We start from the raw sequence: 21649 nt of genomic DNA, 5'->3' as shown, positions 1-21649 counted from the left end.
TGGGTGTCACACCCCAGGCAGGCAGGGCCGCACCGTCCCTATGCACGACGGCGCCAGAACCAAAAAGGCACCGAGCTCTACCGATCAAAAGTGCTCCAAATGAAGGGAAAAATGAACTCTAATCAAAAAATAAAATTTTAATTCTTTATTATGTTTAATGGTGTTGTTCATGTTATACTGCTTATTGAAACAATTAATCCGTCTCGCTGAAAATCTAAAAGGAAAAATTATTGACTTATGTCTAAACATGCTACTCAAAAGCGCAATTTGAAAACAAGTGACTTTAATACATTAGCATTCTCCTTTTTAATGTGGAGCCATGAATACTATTTCGGTATGTTTATAGTACATCAGGTTGAGCATACGAGGTGCAAGAAATTTGCTATTACCCATTTTGGTTCTTGCGGTTTAATACCCTGTATTATAATTTGTGCAATTCGTAGTGTTTTTGTGATTTTTAATTCGTGGTAAATCTACGTTTTCGTGTTATCATACATACAAAATACGGTAAGCACATTTGCATATTATTTAAATTTGGGTAATATTTATATATTTTAGACAATAATTTAGGTTAACTTTTTAGTTCCGAAAATGACCTGATCATAATTACTCGATTCTCCTCCCCCCTTTATTTCTTTAACTATTTGTACATTAATTTTTTTTAAAAAGCTTTGGGGAGACTATGTATTTGTTTCCTATATTAAATTTAATGCCTTTTTAACGGGTTCGTGTATTAGAATTTTTAATTTTATTGGCAATGATTTCTTTTCGAGTTTTAAGGTGGAATATCTTCTACTTCAATTTAGAAATCTATTCAGTAGTCTGTTGTCATGATTTGACTGACATAAAACTTTGAATAATTATCTATCAATTAGAAATTAGAGAGTTATTTAGAGCGGCATTAACTTTGATATTTAAAATACTTTCTTTTCCCAAACACGCATTAGCAAATGTAAGGCAGAGTTGGTCAAACCGGATCCACCCCGTAAAAAAACGGCTTTTTTTTCGGGCAGGCAGACTTAACAAAACCCATTATCTCAATGAAGTGGGTTTTTCACAATTTTCTACATTTTGAAACATTTACTTCAGAAACCAACTAAATATTGACCAATACAAAGTCAAGAAATAGACATCTTGCTTTCTGGACAGTATATGAAATATTAGAAATTTAAGCTGCGTGTAATAGCCGTTTCTCTTTTTTTGAAGTACTTATTAGACTAAAAAATTAACAATAACTAATTCAATCATATTCCAAGATTTCTTTTCTTTTAATTTTGGGGCTGAAATGCTTTTATTAACTGAAACTGGCCTCCTCTTTTTTAACATCAGCTCAATGCAAGCTTTCCAAGAGAAACAGTCCGATTTCAAAAGTTAATTTCGATCGCCCCTCCCTTACATCCGCCCTTACTTGAAATAACCTCGAGACATGAAGTAAAAACTTACACTGCATTCCAAAATTAAAAATTTACAGATTGTTTTTCTTTGGTTAAGTTAATTGCCAAACATATTTTTTTCCATATTATATTTGTCTACAAATCCTCACCCCAGGTGTTAACTATGTTTTGCCTAAACGTTACTGCATGAAGACCCTCAAAAGACGTTTGCACGACGGCGCCAATCAGGCTTGGCGCCGGCCTGCAGGCAGGTGGCACCCGAGGTTGTTTTCCCTCCCAAAAATTGAAAAAAATAAAATAATAATAATAAAAGAAAGCGTTTTGAATAAAGAATGTTAGTAAGAGTAATAATATCTCAGGAAAAATACAGAAATAGTCTGCGCAGAATTTTGATAAGTTAAATGTACCCTGTATGTTTAATATTTAAAAAATAACATTGAATAAGAAATCTTAATGTTTATAGTTTTTTTTAATCTACAAAAGAAATCAAGTATATCATGTATATTTCAAATGCTGATGTATATCTTAGAAAATCCATCTATTGATATGTTTTTAAAAAACAGGCAGGATATTTATACTTTTGTTTTTAAGTATTGATGTGTGATTTTGTGGCTGTTTTTTCTTTTTCTTTTAGAGTATTAAAAATGCGTGAAAAATATTGTAACTAAAGGGCCAAAAAGTCGATAAAAAACTCTTAAACTAAATTAGGATATATAAGTGGAAAATAAATCATGTAATAATGAACATAAATAATGATATGGATAGAGTGATATTAACACTTCATAATGCTACCAAATTTGTTGCATATTAATTATTTTTTGTTTGATGTTCTGAGTTTCAAGTTTGATTTAGTTTTATGTGGTGCAATTATTGCAATATTAATGAGCAAATGTTTTGATTTTTAGGGTGAACAATACAGCTTTAAAGAAGCTTTGGTTATGCTTGATTATAAAGTTGAAGACATGGTGAATACTATACGAGTAGGAAACAGAGATAAGGTATGTAAACACTTTTTAAAACAAACTTTGAAATAGTTGAACTTTATGATAAATGTTTTTAAAATGGGATTTTTTTTAATGTCTGAAATATCTTAATTTTTTCTCTGTATCTTTTAAGTATGCAAAATCACTAAATATAAATAATTTATTGTTGAGCTTTGCTAATAAATTGGTAGTAAAAATTCCACTTGAAATGAAAAAAATTTCTAAATATGATTATGTTTGAACTGTTTTGAATCATAGCTCATTTCAAATTTGGATTTCTGCTTTCCAAGGCTTGTGGGATATGTCTCCTAGAGCACTTGTTGTGCCATCTGTAGGGTCTTGGATCATCACCATTTATTGTGCAGTTGTCTCCCACAATACCAAATGCTTAGACATAAATTAAGATAGCAAAAGCAAAACTGAGATAAAGCGAATAATTCAAGTGTCTTAGTAGTTATTGTCTTAATAAGCAACAATAGCTAATAAGATTGTTAGGAAATTATTATACTGTAATTATCAGGTTTGACACTTGCTGGAAAAAGAACTCAAAAAGTGCAATCGAATCAATATTGCTGTGCTTTATGCGTATCTTGTACTTGTAATGATAATTGAATAATGGTAATCATATCAATTAAGTAACATGATGTTTTGAAGTTCATATTCATAATCAGTTGCTGTCAGTAATGCTACATGGCCCATTTAAGGAACAAAGGGCCTGTTTTAAAACTTGTGTTGTATAAGCACTAGGAGGTAAAGCAGAAACGGAAAGTATAGCTCATACATTCATTACAAGTGGTTTCTTTTATTTTAGTAAAAGCTCTGTTAAGTTCAAAAAAGATGTTAAATTTTGAGAGGAATTTAACAACCTTATGGTTTTTACTTTTTATTCAATGTATGTTTCTAACAATTTATTTGCTCATTACCTTTATATTTTATGTTTTCATGAAGTATTTAAAAAAATTTTGAATGTGTTGTTTATTAGTTTTCTTTTTTCAGTGGAGTTATTACTGGCTTTTGGCGCATCGGCAGAACAAAACGGCCCTTACTATGTATGCTAAAACTGAAGAGCTGAAAAAGAAATGGGTAGAGGCAATTGAAAAAGCTTTGTAAGCCCTTTGATTTTCATACATATGTGTTGTTTCTTGATCTTTTTCTTAACTGATAACTGTATGCGAATTCTAAATTATTAGTAGCTGCAAACTCTTTGGTATTTTTCAAAAGCTTTTACTCTTCATCTTTGGCAATTTTCCCACTGCTCTAGAATGAACCTACTACAAAATTCAAACAGTATCATCTCTTTAAAATTATTGATTTCATGGATTTTCCATCAGAAAAAATGTTGTCTGGTGATGGAGGAAAAACAAAAGCACTCTCCCGAAATGGTAAAAGCTGGTTTTGATGTTGTTCAAAATACAATCCTACAAAGCTAATATTTGAAGTGGTTTAACAATATTATTTGTTGACAAATGGATTGTCATTCATGGCTCATGTGGACTATGTAGTTTCAAGAATTAGAAATTTGAAACCAGTTTAAATTATCAGCTTATCATGTGATGCAACCCTGTCAGATACCAAAACGGATGTAATTGCTATTTTGTAATTGTTACTTTGTCTTGTGGCTGACATCCAATTCATAGGTGATTTAGGAGAGCAAGCAAGTCAAACAGTAAAAATTTTCTGGGAATTGTTGAGTAATAAAATTCTTTTTTAAAGAAGGGAGGAAATTTTAATAAAGAATATTTCTCTTGTCTTACAAATTAACGCTGTAAACAGTGCCGGGACAACAACTAAAACATGTTATTTTGTGTGTTGTGAAGGCCATTTCTCTTTATGAAAATAATTGTATAATCAATTCCAATTTTCGTATGTTTAAATACAGTTCAATGAGAAAATCCAGCAAAAATTAAAATGCTCCTTCCAAAGGAATAGTGGTTGTGTAACTTCCAGTAGTATAATTTAAAAAAAAAAGGTTCTGTTTTTTTTTTGTGGGGGGGGGGGGGGAGGTGGATATCTTATGAAAGAAATAGAATGTCTGCTGCTTTTTTCATTGACTGTTCTCAGCTATCCAATTTAAGTTTATTAAGTGTTTATTTTCAAAAGAAATTACTTGCTAATTTATTGTTAACTAAATGTATTTTTGTAAATGATTTTTATAGAGATAATGTGTGTCCATCGTCCTTGCACTGTACAGACCATATGTTCTTGCTGCATTCTTTTGAAAAAGCAACTGTATGTGCAGAATGTGAGAAACTTTTAAAGTAAGTTTTTTTCATCTATGTTTTTCTTTTATACGAACTACAAGAAGATAAATTTCCATATATTTCTAAAATAAAATAATAAGTAAATAACTACAATAAATGAATTAATCCAATGAAATAAAGTTAGTAAATAGATTGATAAAAATTAATAAATATGTAAGTAAATAAATAAATGAAATGGTAATAAAGTATTGATTTTGATAAAAGAATCATATATTTTATTACTGTGATTTTGTGCCTAAAAATAATTTTTCATTACAAAAAGTTCAAGTGATAAAAGTTTACCCATTTTAGGCCTGGGTTATGTAAGTTACAGTAAAAGCCCTTGCTGAATTTGCTCCTTACTTATATCTTTTAAATTGTGTGTGGGGGGGGGGGGTGGAGGACAAGTTGAAAACATAAATGAGACAGTCATTGAAATTAATATAAAGAGTTAACCATAGAATGTCTCAATGAAACAATAATTATAGTTTAAAAAAAAAAAAAACCTCCCTACCAATGATTAAAGGGTGCAGTCGATGCCTTGTTCTATTCTAATGAGCTAAAATTTTGTGTTTTTGATTTCTAGGGGAATATTTTTTCAAGGATACAGATGTGCAGGTAAGTTTTTTCATTTTTGAGTAAATGTTTGTTAAATTTCGGTTTTTTAACAAAATTGACTCAAGAATAAATAAATAATATTGTGAAGTGACAAAATTATATATTGTGTCATCCACAAATGATGCCACAATTATTTAATTATTTTTATTATCCAATTGTCATTTTTTGAAATAAGGTTGTGATGTTATTAAGAATTTATGAAAGTATTAAGTAAAATTGTAGAGTAATTTAATTCCTCTTTTTTTCCTTTCTGTTTATTATTTTTTACCTACTTAAATAAAACAAAAGAATAATTAGTGTAATATACTATTGTCTTAAGGAATAATACGTCTTTAAGTTGATATTTGAAGAAAAATTGCAAAAATGCTCTTAAATAAGTCATATGCTTTACAATTTCGTAATTTTACTATAGTGGAACCATAATGTTGGATATAGACAGTTTTTGACTTACAAAACATTCATGTGTCCAACATATTTAAATTTTGTGAGAAAAATGCATTTGTTTTTAAAATGCAGTAAGGAAAAATCAAGTCAAAAGCTTTGGTTATCTGCATGCCTAATATTTTGAAATGTTTACTAGTATACGTTTCATTTTAAAAACACATTTATATATTCTTTTTCAAATAGTGGAATTATCGGTTTATTTTCATTTCAACCTGAACTTGATTTCAAACTTTTAATCTATTTCATTTTTCATTTTGAACGTTGCTCAACATATCTGATTGTTTGTTGTTCATGCAGAAGTCACACTCATTCTGTGAGTGGCTAGTTACAATGTTTAGTGCAACAAAAAATTTAGCTGCAGAATTATCCTTTCCCAAACATACTAATTTGAATTAAAAAAGTATTTTTGTATACAGTGACTCCCAAAAATGTTTGTACACTTTGAAATTTTTTAGTAAAACCAAAATAATGCGAAACAGGATTCGAATATGAAGTCCAATATTTTTTCATATAATTCCTATGTCATTCTAAAATATTAATTCTAACCAATGGATAGGTTCCTATTTCATTGAAAGTCGTAGGTGTACGAACACTTTTGGGAGCCACTGTATATGATGAGTTTGGTAGTTAGTGCGCAACTATTAATGAAGCAGAGAATCAGTAAAAGAAGTATATTTATCAAAAACATTTTAAGCAGTCAATATGGCAATTGTAAAGCAATAAAATAAAATTAAAAATAAAAAAGGTGCCAATAAAGATTGTGCGAAAGTAGGAACTGCTGAAAAATCAAAGCTTGAATAATTACATCAAAGTGTTTTTTGCATACAAACAATGAAGGATTTCTGTGAAAGCATGCATATTAAAATACATATTTTTGTTTAGTTCTTTCTTTAGTCTGTCCTTTTTGTGAAGTTTATAATTAATTTTGAATCTAAATGTTTAAAATTTGCTATTTCAACTAAATATCTTGCACATAATATTTGATATTAAATATTTCATTCACAATCTGATTTATATGAGTTAATTAAGAAATAGCCTATAGAAACAGCCTATAAAAGCACAAATTTCAGATTGCTGCAGACACGTGTTTCAGGGTTTCAAAGGGGGTCAGGGTTACCTTTTTCGATGCAAAATGAGTGAGCTTTTCATCCATAAGCTTACTTATTTTGCATTGAAAAAATAATTCCTCTTATTTTACTTTTCAAGCACAAAAGTATTTAAAGTAAGACAAAACAACGTTAGAAGTATGGATGAAAAGACACCCGACAAAAGCTTTTGTCGGATGTCTTTTCATCCATAAGCTCATTATTTTTTGCATTGAAAAAGGCGTTCCCTGTAACGCCGAAACACGTGTCTGCTGTAATTTACAAATTTGTGCTTCTTCTAACGTTGTTTTGTCTTACTTTACTGTTCAGCACAAAGGTATTTATTTATCTTATCACAAAAGTATTTGTTCGACTTTTTTTTACGGATTTGACATACTATTCTACTTTTCTAGTTTGTAGTGTGGCTGTCCACAAGGACTGTATCCCTCATGTGCGGTCCTGTGGTGCGCCCCGTTTACCCCCCAGGCCGTCCAATGCCGTTCTTGTGCCACAGGTGCTACGTAGAAATCTATCCTCTGCCAGCAATAAGCCATATATGTGTAAGTAGCTTTCAAATATTTCCTCATGACTTCGATTTAGCGATACCCGATTTAACTATTTTCTCAATTTAATGATACATTTCACTGTTCCGAATTCAACTGCATTGAACGTTTATGGTCCTCGATTTAACGATTTCCTTTATAGGATGATAACTTTTTCCAGTTCCTTGACAATCATTAAATCGAGGTTATACTGTATACTCATAGCATCACTGTGTGTATTTACATAAATGATTTTTTGTTTAAATGCAAAGTTCCAAATTGTCAAAATGGAGTAGTATTTTGTTAAATGTTTTTTTGAATTCCAACTTTTTGTACCCAAGTTTTAAAGCTCTTGTGCGATAGCTGTGGCAGTGGAGTGTAAATTTTTTCAGTAAGGTGCTGATCGGCGTGGAGATGTGCATATTTACGCGATATAATTTATTAATTAAGACAACTGACCTCACATGATGTTTTTTTCCACCATTGATTGTGTTCTTAATGAAAGATGCACGATTTAAAAAAAATCGTCTGCTCGTCATTGTTTATTTCAGTGCTAGGCTAAACTAAAGTAGCGGAACTTCAGTTAATGCAAAGTGCATAACAGCTTTGGTTTAGGTATATTTGATTGTTATGTGTAAGATTTACTGTATTTTTATGCTTGATTCACAACATATTAATAATGTTTATGTGTTTTTACGCAATATTTTAAAAGAGGTTTTACTTTTTAGTTAAAGTTCGAGCAAGATTTGCATATGGAGGACCTCCTGATCATCTTTCTTTTGATAGTGATGATGAAATATATGTTACTAAGCAAATCAACAATATGTGCTGGGAAGTATGTCCATTTTGTATTTTTTTTAATTCTATTGATAACAATATTATATGTATGTACTTTTGGAATACAATGGCTATGCCTTGCTTAGACATTGTTATATCAAAAACGCATGTTTCACTGCAATTATCTTGTTATTTTCCAGGGTTACTGTACTAGAACTGGCAAAAGTGGTATGTTTCCTCCAGATCATGTAGAGGTAAGAAGCAATTTAAGAAGTTTAAATTTAGTTGAATTAAATGTTCAAAACCTTTGAAGTATAATGTATTGAGCAAGATTGGTTCATAAAATGTAAATCATCTATCATATATGATTTTCAGTGTATTATAATAAAAAAAAAGTGATTTAGTTACAAAATGCTTAAAATATGTTATTGTAATGTTTATGAGCATAAGTTTTGGAATGTCTCTATGTAGCCTATTCTATTAAATCATCTATACAGTAAATAGGAACTTGTGTAGACTGAGGAAAAAAAATTCATTCTGTTTAAAAAGGAAAGATTACGAAATGGTATTGTCTATCTCTGTAGGGTTGTTTTGGTAACATGCACTGTGCTTTGAACTCCACTCAAGATAAAATTAATTTAAAATAATTGTTATTATTTCCACTTAATGCACCAAGTACCAAACAGTTGTCCAACATCTTTTTTATTGATGTGTTTTTTAATGCATTCAGATAATTTTATTTCAAGGGTCTTGAATTTATGCATTTACTTTTTTGTTTCCTTCAAATGGAAAAGAATGAACTATCCGTTCTCTCTCGACTAAACAGATTTTCCTTTTTAAGTCTTCCTCTTGAAATTAAAAAAAAAAAAGAAATAGATACTTTTTTATGCCTCTTAGGTTGGAAATGATCTGTTGTCTGTTTCCTTACTAGCGATCGTGTTTTTGATTGGAATAAAGTGAAAATTGAGAGCTATGACATTTAACATCTTAAACTTTCTGTTGTACTTTCATGTACATGCTGCTTGGGTGTTCAACTTCAAGAAGATCTATATTGAATATGGTCAAGTATGAATGAATGTTTGAAACTGGATTTACCAAAAATAAAATATTTAGTAAAGTTTCAGTAAAAGGGAGTTAAAAATTATATCACAACATAGGAGCAAATTCAGACTTGCTACTACTTTGTAAAGGTCTTCATAAATTGAAAGTTCAGAAGAACTGGAGTGCAAAGAAGGAGGTTTAGGAACTAATGCTCCTCCCCCTCTGAACTCTTGATTTAAAACCATATCACTCCAGGACCTTAACCAGACTTTTGTTTCGAAGATGTTTTCATGAGCGGAACTCTCATGAAATCTATAGTATGATCGATATAATCCAATTCCATTCGTGAATTCTATTGGTTTTGTCACAGTAGGTTATTTAAATAAGGGGAAGCTACTTTAAGGGCATTAACATGAGCATATGTAAAAGGTGAGGTGTCTGTTGAATGTAGAAAAAAAAAACTAATGTGTACATTACTTAACTTTACCCACTTAATATTAAATGCCTTTCAAATAGTAACTCAAAGAAAACAAGAAGTTCTGTCTAGAACTAAACAAGCCTACTTTCCCATATACCAACATCGACTTTCTAGTATCTGAACAGTATTCTCAAAATTAGCTAAAATCGTAAATTATTTCAAACATATTTTTTAAATATTTTAAGCTGATTTCGAGAAATAAAGTATTCCTCGCTCATCTAAAGAATTAGATACGTAAAAAATAAATAAAAGAACAATTAAAATGGCAGCACCTTTTAAACAAAGCAGCTAAACATATTTTTTCCATCAAAAAAAAAAAAAAAAAAAAAAAAAAAAAAAAATCTTCAACTGCTTTCAAAAAGGGGGAAAAAAAAAAGAATTCAAATTAAAAGCTCATTAAAATAATCATATAAAAAAATCGTTTGTTTTTTCCCTGTTGCCAAAATTTTTTTAAGAATGAATTAATGTACTTTCAAGAATAAGTAAAAACAATAAAATGTCAACTTAAAGAAATAATTTTCATTGTCAAAAAAAAAAAAAAATCATCTGTGCATATCTTTATGTAGAAACATAAAGGACTCTGAATTTCTCTGCCAAAAACTGAATACATAAATTAAAACTTTAGCTTCAAAATAAAATCAAAACATATTTAAAACAATTATTTCACAGTAAAAACCATGGCTGTGGAGTCAGAGTCGGAGTCCATTTGATTTTGGGACAAAAGAGTTAGATTCGAGAGCCGTAAGTTTTAAATTCAAAGACTCGGAGTTGAAATCGGTCATTTCCCCAAAACGTCCGCAAGTCTGCCAATATTTGCAGGGACAGAGTAGGACTTATTATTTGATACAGGAGTCGGAGTCGAATATCTAAGAGTCGGAGTCAGCCATTTTTCCTCCGTGCCTAAATTTTTGCCAAAGCTATGAAGTCAGATTCAAAGTCGGGAAGTCAGAGTCCGAGTAATTTTCGGGCGTCGGAGTCAGGAGCGCCGAAATGATCGGATTCGGAGTCGGGAGTAGGTCGTCAAGAGGTATTTCCAACAAAGTTTGTTTGAAGTAAGCCTTTAAGTTCGGAATCTATATTGACTTTCAGTTTCATCTTAGGCGCTAATGTTAAGAGATTTGAACTGTTCAAAATTGAATGAAAACTTGTTCAAATCAAAAAGATATTTTCGATACATGTTTTTCATCAAAAGCTTTTCCCTACAAAGGAGCCACTTCGCTTCAAGATTTATTTTTGATTTGAATTTCCCCGTAGGCGATAATGTTAAGTTTTTTTGAACTGTTCAAAATTGAACGAAAATTTGTTCAAATCAAATAATGAATCATGGGAATGAGATGTCCTCGCTGAGATCTTTCTAACAAAAAAAAAATTTGTTCGAATCGGACTATTCATTCAAAAGTTATTAAGGGGGGGGGGGCAGACAGACCGACAGACATTTTTCCCCATCTCAATACCCTACTTTCCAATTTTTAATTTTTCAATATTTATCTAACTATTTTATTTATTTTTTAATTTTTTTTGTTTTTCGGGATATTTTTAAGATGTATTAAGCCTTCTTTCATACTTTTTTCTTCTTTCTCTGACTTTTACTGGGAAAGTAGGCTAAAAAGAAATAATACTCATGTATGTGTATACGTGCATTCAAAGTTATCTTTCATAAATTTATATTTTTTGAAAAAATATGTAAAGTACAGAGTTTGTCACTTTTTGATTTCAAGAGTAATGATGTTTTTGTTTGTGTGATGCATTCAAAATCAAAAGGAAAGCGCTGTTTCTTTTCTTTTTTTTTTTAAAAATATTTATAAGGAATCATGTTTGCAATTATTAAAATAATAATAATAATAAAAATAAAAAATACTGCAGATAAAACACTATGTTTGTACAATTCGTCAGTAATAATAATTTCATTTTAAAAATGAAATTTTAGAAAAAAAATGCAAAGCATGTTTTAAAACATTTTTGAAAATTTTTGGAGGGGGTTTGAACCTTAAAAACCCACCCCTTAAATGTATCACTCATTCTAGTGTGGTAATGTAAGGAGAGTTATGGCACTCCCCTCTTCCAAGGGAGAACTCTAGCTGGGCTATTGATGGAAACAAATATCTATTTTAGTAGTTAACTCCCAGAATGTACTTAAGAAAAGAGGAAAGGCACATTTTGAAACAACATAAATTAATTATTGACGTTTTAGTTTTTTATTTCTCTTTCTATTTTTCTAAAACTTGTTTTGATGTGTTATAATTATTATATTTTGCATAGAAACGCCCACCATCCTATGAAAATCCTTTTACAAATAAGAATGGGTTGCCGTGTGCCACGCCTGCTCCTGATTACATGAACACCATGCTTGAAGGCCATGATTGGTAAGTATTATTTTATTATTAATTAAAATTTCAAAAAGAATACATAATTTAATCAATGAATTGGAATTTTTAATTCAGGTTGTTATTACTTTATGGTCTTTTTTTTTTTTTGAACTATAATTATAATTTAGCATTTAATTGAATTTTTTAAAAAATGTACACACTTTTCCGAAAATTGCATTTTTAATCTAAATTCATGCACTATTCAACATTTTTTTGGATATTTGTAATCTGGAATTTGCGATACTACTCGACTGGTTTGGTTTCTTGTTTTTACTAATGGCTCCTATTGTAGCATTCATTATTATGATACTAATAATTTAAATTCAAGACTTCAACATTCAAATAAATGCTGGGGCCTGAATGTTGCATGTTGAATTCTCTTTTTGTCTAAAAGCATTTTGTAAAGTTGAGAGGGATGGGTTTGAATAAAGTCGATTTTGGGAGATATTAGACGTCACCGTCCAGAAGGAGGAGTATGATCGCGGATGCCGATGGACAAGAGGAGTTTGTATTATAAGCATAGAAAAATAAATCAAAGCAACATTAAATAGAGTCGAGTGAAAACAATAAACAATCATTATTGCACCAAAAAAAAAAAAGTTTGCTTTCTGTATGTATTCTTCTATAATACGATGAAGTACAGCAGTTTGGAGAATCCCATTGATATCTACGACATACTGAGATATTAAAAGTATTTATAGCAAATGTTGTCTTTGTTTTACAGAATCAAAAGGGATACACATACTCTTCAATTGCCTAGTATTGTTGGATTTCCTGCTATAGTTTAGAATTACCTTCTGCCAGATTACTAAGACATACTTTTGGTCTACTACTTCGCCTGTTAGGAAACTTGTTATGTCCAGAAAATTTTTATTTTGTTGTAAATGAGTTTTCTAGTGCTTTATTTCTTCCTTCTGACATTAAGAAGCTTTTAGTTGTTGGATTTCATTGGTGATTCCTTTCTATTTGTTTCAATTTTCCTTAGCTCCTTATCAATTCTCTCTATTCATTATTTCATATTCTCATTGGTGAACACTAATCAAACAATTCTAGTTTAAATACTCTCTGTTCTCTTGCTGTTTTTGAGCACAATGGTGCTGTTGCTTGTCGAACTTGTTAGCGCCAATGAAGATGTTATACTATAGTTCTCTAAAAACTTTTTATGCTAATTGCTTGGCTGTTTGTGCTTTTCTTTGCTTGATTACTTTTAAAAGTATTTATTTTTATCAGGCTTTAATTTTTTCAAGCCTGTTGTAGTTGCAAAAATTTAATCCTCACAACATTTTTTTTTATACGTAAAAATTCTATTTATTTATAAAAATGGCAAAATTTTCAGTTTACGAAATCATTGATACCTTTATTTTCATGAAAATAAAAGCTCACAAAAATAAGTGTTTATCCAGTATACATTCTATTCAAATCTAAACTCAATGAGATTTTTTATCATTTTTAAATTGATGTTGCCAAAATAAATGTTACTACCATAAAAAGTAAAGTAGACATCTGTTCATAATTCATTGCAAATATTTTCTTTTCTTTTTTATAAAGAGTGTTTATTTTCAGGTTTGCCGGAGTGATGGATCGTGAAACTGCGACAAAGAAACTTGAAGAATTGTTGAGTGGAACATTTTTGTTGAGAATCAGTCCTAAACAAAATGGTTCCCATGTTATCAGTATTAAGTAAGAAATATTTGATTATAATTCTAAATATATTCTCATTATTTTCAAATAACTACATTATCTTATTTGAAATGTATAGAATGTATAGAACTCATGCTAATTATTTTTCAAAATTACCATGTACTTTATTATTCTTTCTGCTACTTTAAATTTTGTGTTATTATTCATAGTACCTGTATATTTTTTTCTCTCAAAAAGTGGTGGGTAATGAAGAAAATTGTGGTCATATTTGGATTTATGGGTTCACTTGACATACAGTGATCTCTCGCTTATACGCGACCTCTGTTATATGCGTTTTTCACTTATGTGCATTTTTCTCACGGGCCCGGCCAGCAATATAGGAAAACAATGTTAACTCTTGTTCATTTATACACGAAACCTAAAATGCACCTTTCACTTATGTGCGATAAAATTTTTTCAAGTTTTAGTTAAATCGCCTATTCACGCTTTGCTTATGGGAAGATTTGTACCCTTCTTGATGTCTCTTGGAATGCTTTCACACACCTTTATTCCAATGTTCAAAATGTTTCCAAGAACGCGTTTTTTTCGCGATTGGGGGTGCAGTTAGTCTTGTGATTGATATCGAGAGGGGAGAACGGGTTACATGCGAAAAGGTTGACCTTCCTAAAAGTCGCGGTGAAGCGGAAAACATTGACATAGCCTATCGAGGATCTTTTGTATCCTCACAGACTATGACACTGATCACGCGACAGTTTTTAGGTTTTGTGGAATTTGCTTACATACTGTACAGTGTATAAAAAATGACAAAACGTGCAACTTCAAATTTCACATTTTTTAAAAATTACAATGCATAAATGGAAACTATGTGCTTATTTATTCATAAGTATCAGTAGTGTACTATTAGTATTACTATAACTGTTGATAACTTACTGTATTTAAGCTTATTTTTGTTGTTTTTCACTTATGCGCGAATCTCACTTGTGCGCGAAAATTTCGTTGTCCCCTTTGGTCGCGTATAAGTGAGAGGTCACTGTATAAGCATCTGCAAGAAAGATGTTGGAACCATTTTGAGTTCTTTTTCCTTTCTTTTGCAGCTCAGTGTAATGAACCGATTAAACACTTTAAGACTTCCAAGTTAACCATAAATCGTTTTAGTATCACAAAATTTTCACCGGCCAAAAAATTATGTTCTGTATGAACATAAGTTGTGTATATGTTCATTAGCAGTGTGTGTGTGGGGGGGGGGGAGATTTAAATTTAGAACTTTTTGAATATAGTATTGACATTAATATTTAAAAAAGTCTAACCTTAATTAGAAGTTTTTTTTTTCAAACAATTTTCTTTCCTAAAAAATCTGTACTTTTTTTAAAAGTCCAAACTAACCTATTACATTTATTATAATCATGTGATGTTATTAGTTACTTTGAATGCCTCTATTTATTTATTTATTTATTTGTAAAAAAAAAAGTTATTTTTTTAAGTTTCCGAAAGTGTTTCTCGAGTTCAGCATCTTTAATAGACTCTGATAATTTATTATTCATAATAATAAAAAATACTAGCCATGCAATTAAGTATGAAGAATAGTATTTGTTAAGAAAAGTAAAGAATTTTTATGTAATTCTATAATTTCAAAACAAAAAGATAATATGCAATCATAAATTGAAATTTAATTTCCACTTCAGTACTTAAACTTGATTCTTCTTTTTGTAAGTGATTCATCTTTTTCATTTCTTTATTTTTATTAGAAATTTATTAAATATATTTATGTAATTTGCTTTAAAGTTTAATGATTTGCACAGTTTTGTTAATGTTTTATTTTTCTCCTATAGCTATCAAAATCAAGTGAAGCATATGAGGGTTTGTTCCTCTGATAATGGTCAGCATTTTTATCTCTCTGAGACTAAATACTTTAAGTCAATTGTGGTAAGCACACATATGTTTTATTCTTTTTTTTCAAACTGAGAGAATAATGTGGGTTAATTATGAATAATGGATAAAATGCTTAAACATATTTTGTTCTGATTTTGAAAAACTAATAAAAGCAAATCAGTTGATCCCTTTGTGAATAATCTTATGATATTTAATGTTAATATATAATTATGTCAATGTCCAAATTTTTTGTAACTTCTGTGAAATAAATGAATTACTACATTTAAATTATGATGAAACAAAAGTTACTTGGAAATCAATTTGAAGGTATTGTATAATTATTCTGTTTAGTTGATTATTAATTCTTTCATAAAATAAGGTAACTTTTTCTGAATGGTATTTACAAACTTATTTAAAACCTATTTGTCTTGTTTATATTACAATTGAATGGGTCTCTAAAAGAAGGGCATATGTTACACTTGATCTTCAGTAATGTTTAGTCCTTCCTCTAGGGACCTATTCAATTAATAAAGTTTATAATATTCTCATATGTATAGCTGTACCTTGCAAATGAGAAAAGGGGGGGGGGGAGGAATACTATACTGACTAACTGTTGTGCTAGATGTGCAATGTGTATTTGTGCATATGTGTATACATATGGAAATTTGTGTCTATCTTTACATATTATTTTTCTGTATTTCAGGAACTCATTAATTGGTATCAGGAGAACAGTCTAGCTGAAAGCTTTAGTGGGTTGCATGTTACACTTATGATTCCATACAAAAAAGCAATTTCTGCTGCCAATGTTGGAGGTAATTTTTTTCAAGTCTGTTTTAGCTTTCAAATTGCTTTACATGAACTCAATATACATTTCATTTGCCTTAAAATGTGTAAATGAACAGAACTTACATGTAAGTGTTCCTTGTACTATAAGAACAGGGAAGAGTGTTATTGAACTCATAGTTACAGGATTATATTTTATTTTAACTCAAGAGAGATCAAGCATCTAACAGTGACAAAAGAGATCGCGCGGCCTGACTGAGTTACCCCAATCAGTTTTATCTATTGGGTGAGTGCAAAAGTTCGTGCGGAGTTGCAATAGATGGCGTTAGAACGGGCGTAACGTGTTGTCATTAATACCACTATCTACGTAAGTCAGATCGTTGTAAAGGTGACATGTGCAATTTTCATTCCAATCAAAATAATTTGTTCAGATACAAACTGCTTCGAGAAAGATTACTTTTAAAATGACTGTTGATAAAGTGCATTTACGGCATGTTATGCTTTACGAGTTTCGGAAGGGAATAAACGTTGCAGCAGCCGTAAAAAACATTCAAGACGCTTATCAAGATCAAGCACCAGCTAAACGAACTGTGGAAAAATGGTTCGCAAAATTTCGTTGCGGAGATTTTAAGCTGGAAGACGAGCCACGCTCAGGTCGACCTTCCGACATTGATGACGACGTTTTGCGTTCTTTAGTTCAGAATACTCCGCGAATTTCAACAGAGGAAGTTGCTACAGCACTTAACATTGACCGATCAACCGCTTTTCGGCGTTTAAAAAAAAATGGATTTGATTTAAAGCTCGATATATGGGTGCCCCATTTGTTGACCGAGAGCAACAAAATCCAGCGAATTTCTGCTGCCGTACCTTTACTCAGGCGGCTCGAAAACGAGCCGTTTTTGGATCGATTAGTGACGGGTGATGAAAAATGGGTCCTGTACAACAACGTTCAGCGCAAAAGCACATGGAAACAGGCAGGTGAACATGGTGACGCAATGGCAAAGGCCAGTTTGCTCCCGATGAAGGTGATGCTCTGTGTTTGGTGGGATTGCAAGGGTATAATTTATTTTGAGTTTCTCCCCGCCGGCCAAACGATTGATTCGGACAAGTACTGTCGTCAATTAACTAATCTGAACCGAGAAATCAAACAGAAACGTCCGAGTTTGTCAAATCGCAAAGGCATTTTGCGATTTGACACTCTCATCAAGATAACGCTAGACCACACGTTTCAAGATAGACGCTACGCAAACTGAACAGCCTGAAATGGGATGTCCTAACTCATCCACCGTATTCTGCTGATATCGCACCATCGGATTATCACTTATTCCGGTCATTGCAAAATCATTTAAATGGAAAAAAACTTGACTCTTTGAATGCCTTACAAAACGTCGTGTCTTCGTTCTTCGAATCTAAACCACGCAGTTTTTATGATCGGGGCATCCGTATGCTGCTAGAACGTTGGAAGAAGATTATAGACAACGATGGAGAATATATCATTGATTGAATAAAGAGTTTTGCTTGCCTAATCACTGTATGACTTTCTTTCACAAACTCCGCACGAACTTTTGCACTCACCCAATAAAATTTTCTATAAATCATCATTTTCTATCTTTTCATAATCTGCAAGTTTACGTTTGTACGCCTGTATTCAGAGCACAAAGCAATATAAATGCAAAAAGAGTTCAAGAGAACGCAAAACTAGGCTGCTTAGAATTTGAAATTTCGAAGCAGTAACAGTGGAAGAGTGAGTCACCCCATTAACACGTGAATTCCAAAAAATGATTGCTTCACACAGAGATAGAAAAAAAAAAAAATTAAAAATAAAAATAACACTTCACACCTACCAAGGAGACTGTTAGATAAGAGGATACTGAAAGGGTGATTGACTACAGATAAATATTTACCCTGCAACAAATGTTTGGATAATAATGTGCCCCATACTGTGTGCCCCACCCAATCTCTCTCAGATTAAAAATGCACAATTGAAATAGCTGTCACTATTAACACATTTCTAATAAAAAGTCATTTGTTACTCAGATGAGCCTTCATGGTTCATATTTTAAGATAACTAGAATCGTCGTGTTGGATAGTATTTTTTTCCTTTTTCAGCGAAAGAATAGATCAAAACTCATTATTTAGAGCCATTTAAATCTTAGGTAATTTTGAATTATTAGAAAATCATTTAAACTTTCCAACTTTTGTTGTACTTGATTGAATGCGTGAAAAATGTGTTTGAAAAAAAAAGAAAAAAACTAATGATTGATTGAATAATTTTAAACAGGTTTTTGATCTTTGTTGGTGATTGATACTGCATTTGTCTCTTTGATGCTAATTTTTTCAGTGGGGGGGGGGGGGAATGCACCAATAAACTTAATTACAGTATGTGATGATAAAATACATAGCCATATATGTGATTTACATTCCATGTGAGCATTCCATGTGATGCTTCAATATTATATTGATATATATGTGCACCATATACCAAGGGCGCCCATATTTAAAATTTTAAAGGGGGGGGAGGCTCAGATATTTTCCCCATGGTTTAGCGGGATATTTTCCCCATAGAAACTAATTTCAGTAGAGATTAGAGTTATTAAAATTTGACATTTTTAATAATTTATTTATTAATTGCTGGAGAAGACATGTTTTTACATTTTTGCAAGGAAAAAAAGTAGTGAAAGCAAGGAAGTTCTATTTTCAAAGGGGGGCTTGAGCCCCCTTGCCCCCCCCCCCCTATATGGGCGCCCTTACCATATACATTATAAAATACTAAAAGTACCCTGATCTTTTTCAAAGCCACTACAAAGTCTGTAAATCTCATTCATATCAGCAAGTGGTTTTCTGCTATTTTAGTTTCTGATTTGTTTACGCATGCCATCTGATCTTCCCTTTTAAAGGCCAAATTGTTTGCCTTTAATTTTTGGAAGAGACGCACTGTAATGATGCTACAGGATCTTCCAGCATTTAAATCATGATTTGTGGGATATTCTTCATGTGCCATTAATTTTATTTATGTTTGTAGGAATTTTAGGACTTGCAGAGGCTTTGTATGATTTTGATGGCCATTCTCCGAATCTGTTAACACTGCATAAAGGGGATCGCATCACGCTTCTCAGTAAAGCTGGAAACCAAAAAGGATGGTGGAAAGGGCAGATTGAAGAGAATGTAAGTCTTTATTAATTTGGATTAGAAGTGCAAGGAAAATGCAGATAGTTCTTTTCATAAATTAGAATTTACTGAAAGTGCTTTTTTAAAACTCATGTGTATTTGTTTTTTACACTTTAAATTGTATTGTTTTTCACTCAGATTGGTTTGCTTAAAGGGCGCCGATATAGGGGGCCAAGAGGGGGCTCGAGCCCCCCCCCTTAGAAATTAGAATTTTCTTGCTTTTAGTACTTTTTCTTTGCAAAAATCTAAAAACATTTCTTCTACAGCCATTAATGAATAAGTTATTAAAAATGTCAAATTTTAATGACTCTAATCTGTCCTGAAATCGGTTTCCAAGGGGAAAATATCCTGCTAAGCTATGGTTAAAATATCTGAGACCCTCCCCCCCCCTTACAATTTTGCATATGGGCGCCCATGCTTTGCTTTAGTATCCTATATTGATAAATGCTAATAAAAGCAAGAAAATCTAAAAATTAATTTAAGATTGACAATATTTTTGCTGCCAGAACAGGTGTTCTTCGTATAACACGGTTAATTTGTACCATGCTATATTGAAACAGTGTTATAGGAAACTTTTTTATTTATGTACTTAAATTATTATTTATTTATTTTTATATATTTACATAACAAAACTCAGGGCAATATATACTGTGTTGTATCGAAACCATGTTGTATCATAACTTTCATGAAAATAAAAATAATAATAAAAAAAGTAATAACCAAGAAAAAAACCTTATCCACTTCATTTACACAGAATGAAAGGCATTCTATCAACAAGGAAATCATGGAATTTCTGGAGCAATAAAGTTTGCCCAAGCAGCAACGAAAAAGATAAAATAAACAGAAATTTTCATTGCTACATTTTTTAAATTTATTTTTCACCAAATTTAGCTTAGTGTTATTTTCTATGTTTTTTTCACAGTGAATTGAAACAAAAATGGAATTTAATTTTTAAAAATCACATTATATAAAAGACTGTGCAGTATTGAATGCAACTTTTAAACCATGCAATCTTGAATTCGTGTTATAACAATCGTTAATTTTGTTCTGTGTAATATTGAAACCGTGTTGTACAAGTACCATGTTATACAAGACGCATGCATATAAAGAAAAGTATCGTTAAACTCTGCCATATGAACCGAAATCGTGATAAATGAAAGTGTATTACAGTTGGATCTCTATAAGGTCACTCCACAGGACTTCACAAAACAGACCTTATAAGTGGGGTGACCTTATACCGATTCATATATATATATTTATTGATAAATAAGAATGCATTTACAAGGATGTATACATTAATTCTTTTCAAAATTTAATATGTCCAAAAACATCATCTAATTAAATTATAATAGTTGAATCGATTTGAACCAGCTGAAATTTTTGGAATTAATAAGAAATTTTGAAATCTTTTTTTAAAACTTCCATTTAGAATAAAACTGCATTCAAATATGCCCTAGCAAAGAACTGATGTGCAACTTACCTCACTTAAAATTACACTAGTACAGGGCTGACGCGTTTTTTCTTTAGTTTAAGCACAATGGTTTCTAAGTCACTCACATTCTACTGTTAATTTACTACGTTAATAGGAGAAATGACTTATCACTTTTTAAGGATCGTATATCACGGAAAATTCTTGGAAGTGAATCTATTAGGCAATGAAATCATTTAAAGAAATCAGACAAAAGTGACCTTATAAGCGATTAATGTATTATGACCTAACTATATATCCCATAATACATAACATAGAATTCCTATTCAGCGAGCCGGGACTTTAGGAAAGTGATTTTATATGCGGGATGACCTTCTAAGCGGATGACCAATATATCGAGGTCTGACTGTATTGCATGACCCACAAATTAATTCCTCTCCCTTTTTTTTCAGGTTGGATACTTTCCTTATTCTTATGTAAGAGAAATAATTGAATGAGATGTCTTCATTCTGTGATAAATTGTGAAATTTTGTAAAAACCAAAAGAAACTAAAGGCCATTTCGAAGATATTAGAATGTAGTAATTTGAATTTTTCGTGCCAGTATACATCTAGCATTTCATTTTCTGATTATAAAGAAAGAACTGCCTCTTGATAAAGCATACACTGAGTGAGAACGTACTGTTACCAAACTTTTTGCCTGTCCCAGTAGCTTTAAGAAATAAAATAGGACTGTTATCTTATGCCAAATTGTTTCTGTTAAAATAAATGCAAATCATTGCAAATAAATTAT

At 31.1% G+C, this 21649-nt stretch overlaps 1 protein-coding gene across 1 annotated transcript in view; it reads left to right on the top strand.

Moving 5' to 3' along the window:
• The window catches only part of LOC129226728 (protein vav-like), a 61362-nt gene extending 39972 nt beyond the window's left edge, over nt 1-21390 (top strand). The window contains exons 14-26 of the mRNA XM_054861356.1: nt 2300-2392; nt 3374-3483; nt 4534-4635; nt 5204-5235; nt 7178-7324; nt 8035-8141; nt 8284-8337; nt 11862-11965; nt 13532-13648; nt 15439-15532; nt 16182-16290; nt 19284-19426; nt 21311-21390. Coding sequence (XP_054717331.1) covers nt 2300-2392; nt 3374-3483; nt 4534-4635; nt 5204-5235; nt 7178-7324; nt 8035-8141; nt 8284-8337; nt 11862-11965; nt 13532-13648; nt 15439-15532; nt 16182-16290; nt 19284-19426; nt 21311-21355 — 1257 coding nt within the window. The 3' untranslated portion in view covers nt 21356-21390. The remainder of the gene's footprint in view (nt 1-2299; nt 2393-3373; nt 3484-4533; nt 4636-5203; nt 5236-7177; nt 7325-8034; nt 8142-8283; nt 8338-11861; nt 11966-13531; nt 13649-15438; nt 15533-16181; nt 16291-19283; nt 19427-21310) is intronic.
• The last annotated feature ends 259 nt before the right edge of the window (nt 21391-21649 follow it).

The sequence above is a fragment of the Uloborus diversus genome, chromosome 7, assembly GCF_026930045.1.
Source record: "Uloborus diversus isolate 005 chromosome 7, Udiv.v.3.1, whole genome shotgun sequence".
In the NCBI taxonomy this organism is placed as follows: domain Eukaryota; kingdom Metazoa; phylum Arthropoda; class Arachnida; order Araneae; family Uloboridae; genus Uloborus; species Uloborus diversus.
Note: the sequence above shows the minus strand (reverse complement) of the source record. Positions and strands in the feature narration are given on the sequence as shown.